We start from the raw sequence: 3043 nt of genomic DNA, 5'->3' as shown, positions 1-3043 counted from the left end.
CATAGCATGTGATGGAGTTATTTTAAATCCTTGTAATGCATCTTTAGCTGCTGCCGATTGAAGTTCATTTTCAAATTCGACAAATGCTATATCATGACGATTAGGTACCAATCTAACTTCTTTGAATCCAGGAAATCTAAAAAAAAAAAAAAAGTAATTTTTATTTTCCAACTTTTCTCGAATGAATCAATATGTTTATTTTGTGGAGTGTGATATCATAATTTTCAAAATAATTAATTAAAATTTATGTTTTAAAAGTATACTTACTGATTAAATAACATAGAAAGCATCATTTCACTAGTTTCATCAGGAAGATTTGTTAAGAATAAAATTTGATTAGGCGGCTGTTCAGGCACTGGACCAACACCTACAAAAGTTTTTGAATTACAATAAAAATTAACTTTTAGTTTAATAAATTCGAATGAAATAAAAAAATTGTATCATATTTAAATTATTAACCTTGTAAATTAGACAACATTGCAGCAGCATTGTATTGTGCCATTCCGTGAAGTCCATCGAAACCCATTCCTAACCTTCCATCTATTTTATTGGCATTCTTTTTAGCTTTCTTCTTCTCAGGATCTTCTTCTCTTGCAACAGGTGCAGGTTTTTTAGGCTTTTTGGGTCTTTCAGAATATGTGCCTTTCATTTTTGCAATTATATCAGAATCCGTTTTACAATACTGTATTCTCTATAAAAATCGATTTATAACTGTTAACATTGTACACTTAATTTTTATATAATAGAGATACAATAATTTAGCAAAATCATAAAGAAAAATATATTAGAGTTACTATACCATTGGCTTATCATAAAAGGGAAAACCCTGCATTGACATTAAAGCTTTTGTCGCAGAATTAATTTCCTTAAATATGACAAAGGCTTGACCTTTCATTCTCAGTGTTTTTAATGCTACTATGTCAAGAATCTGCCCGAATTGAGAAAATATGGCATAAAGTGACTTTTTAAGTTCTAAAAATTAACAAAATAAAATAATATTTGCACTGTAATACATCATAAATAATAATAAAATAAAAGAACATATTTATATATATATACACTTACCATCTTTTTTGAGTTTTTCATTCAAATTATTAATATAAATAGTATGATTTGGTCTAATATCCATACTGAATTTCTAATTATGTGAATCCTGAAATTAAAAATTTAATTTAATTAGAGAAATTCTTATAAATAAAATAAAATTAACAGAGTTTAAAAAATTAATGTAAAGTGCGGTTATACAAAGCCGGTAAATAAAGTAAATTGAAGAACACTAAATTTGTACTCTGTTAAAAAATTATAGCAATAAATATTTATTTAAACAAAAATAATAAAAATAAATATTAGCAATTATTACGGTAGTAAAAGTTAAAAAAATTATTTATAAATTTTCATTTACCTAAAATATAGTAAACAAGACGCATCGATGTTCCGGAAGTTTTTAGAATTTTCGTTTTGACGTGGTTCTAGTCTTTACTTAAGTCATGTAATGTCTCCTTACTCATAATTATTATTAGACGTGCAATTCATTAATTTTTAAAATCATCCATATTACAAATGATAGTCATGCCTTTTAATAATATCATTGTACTATGCTAACATTTAGGGATCTTGCAGGCTAAATTATTTTAGTCCGAAATATTTTTATAATAATATAAATTTTAAAAAATCGACTTCATCATTTAAAATTTTTACAAAATTTATTTGAGAATTTTTAGGGTTTCAAAATGCCTTCACTTAATAATTTAAAAATTGCCGTCAGTTGTTCTAGTAATATGAATAGAAGCATGGAAGCTCATGCTTTTTTGAGGTAAATTAATATGAGGCCAAAATACTTATATTTGGTTATTTAATATTTTTTCTCAATTGACAGGAGTGCTTATTATTTTTAATCAAGTTAATTCTTTAAATATTAAAAACTCTCTTAATTTTTTATTGATTTGTTCTTAATTTATGTAATTTAAAGTAATTACAGTTCAAATTTTGCAATATTATGTAACTTATTGTTGACTGAATTATTTTCCAGCAAAAAAGGTTTCTTTGTAAAATCATTTGGAACAGGTGATAAGGTTAAACTGCCAGGAACAGCTCCTGATAAACCGAATGTATATGATTTTGGTTGTTCATATGATGAAATTTATCAAGATTTGCTTAATAAAGATAAAACATTTTATACACAAAATGGATTATTACATATGTTAGATAGAAATAGAAGAATCAAATTGGGGCCTGAAAGATTTCAAAGTTGCATGGAAAAATTTGATATAATTATCACATGTGAGGAAAGAGTATATGATCAAGTTATTGAAGGTAAATTTTTTTTGAACAATACATAATTTTTTTTAAAAATAAAAATAATAAATACTCTGTTACATATTTTGTTTAAAGCTTTGGAAAATAGACCCAGCACTGAAAACACTCCTGTTCATATTATAAACATTGACATTCAAGATAACCACGAAGAAGCTACGATTGGTGCATTTTTACTCTGCGAACTTGTAACAAAGGTAAGCAGTTAAATGTTTCCTACTTTGTAATGAAAAACATTTTTTTTTCATGAGGAGCATTCTTAAAATAATAAAAAACATTAAAATTATTTATTTCAGTTGTCTCAAAGTGATGATTTAGATAATGACATTGATGAACTCTTACACGATTTCGAAGCTAAATGCGACAGAGCCATACTTCACTGTGTTATGTTTTACTAATCTTAAATGTTATGTAAAAAAAAAAACAAAAAATTAATTTTTTGTAAGGTTACAGTGTTTCAATGAACATTTATCTTGACATAGTTAGTTGTGACAACTCTACAATGTGCAAATATTATTTTACATTTTAATCCTTAAGTTTATTTTTCATGCATGAAAAATTTCAAATTAAATAATTAGTTTAGTTTTTTTTTTTTTCAATGAAATATATATGTAAAATAAAAGTGTTGTCATCATTATGCAGTTTTTATCTACCATACATAGTAAATTTTTATTTTATTATTGTCATCCTTTCGAAAAATATATCTAAATATATTTATTATTTTTAATTT

At 25.0% G+C, this 3043-nt stretch overlaps 2 protein-coding genes across 2 annotated transcripts; one reads left to right on the top strand and one right to left on the bottom strand.

The window, feature by feature from the left end:
* Window positions 1-263: 263 nt before the first annotated feature.
* On the bottom strand, window positions 264-1129 carry Phum_PHUM577720 (U2 small nuclear ribonucleoprotein B'', putative; the record flags this gene model as incomplete). The annotated part of the gene is made up of 4 exons (XM_002432183.1): window positions 264-367; window positions 460-691; window positions 800-972; window positions 1066-1129. 4 exons carry the CDS (start codon window positions 1127-1129, stop codon window positions 264-266), a joined length of 573 nt encoding a protein of 190 aa, XP_002432228.1.
* Window positions 1130-1730: 601 nt separating this feature from the next.
* Window positions 1731-2711, top strand: Phum_PHUM577710 (protein SSU72, putative; the record flags this gene model as incomplete). Its single annotated transcript, XM_002432182.1, has 4 exons — window positions 1731-1813; window positions 2030-2313; window positions 2392-2510; window positions 2610-2711. 4 exons carry the CDS (start codon window positions 1731-1733, stop codon window positions 2709-2711), a joined length of 588 nt encoding a protein of 195 aa, XP_002432227.1.
* Between the last annotated feature and the right edge of the window lie 332 nt (window positions 2712-3043).

This window comes from Pediculus humanus, genomic scaffold (assembly GCF_000006295.1).
Source record: "Pediculus humanus corporis 1103172108306 genomic scaffold, whole genome shotgun sequence".
In the NCBI taxonomy this organism is placed as follows: domain Eukaryota; kingdom Metazoa; phylum Arthropoda; class Insecta; order Psocodea; family Pediculidae; genus Pediculus; species Pediculus humanus.
Note: the sequence above shows the minus strand (reverse complement) of the source record. Positions and strands in the feature narration are given on the sequence as shown.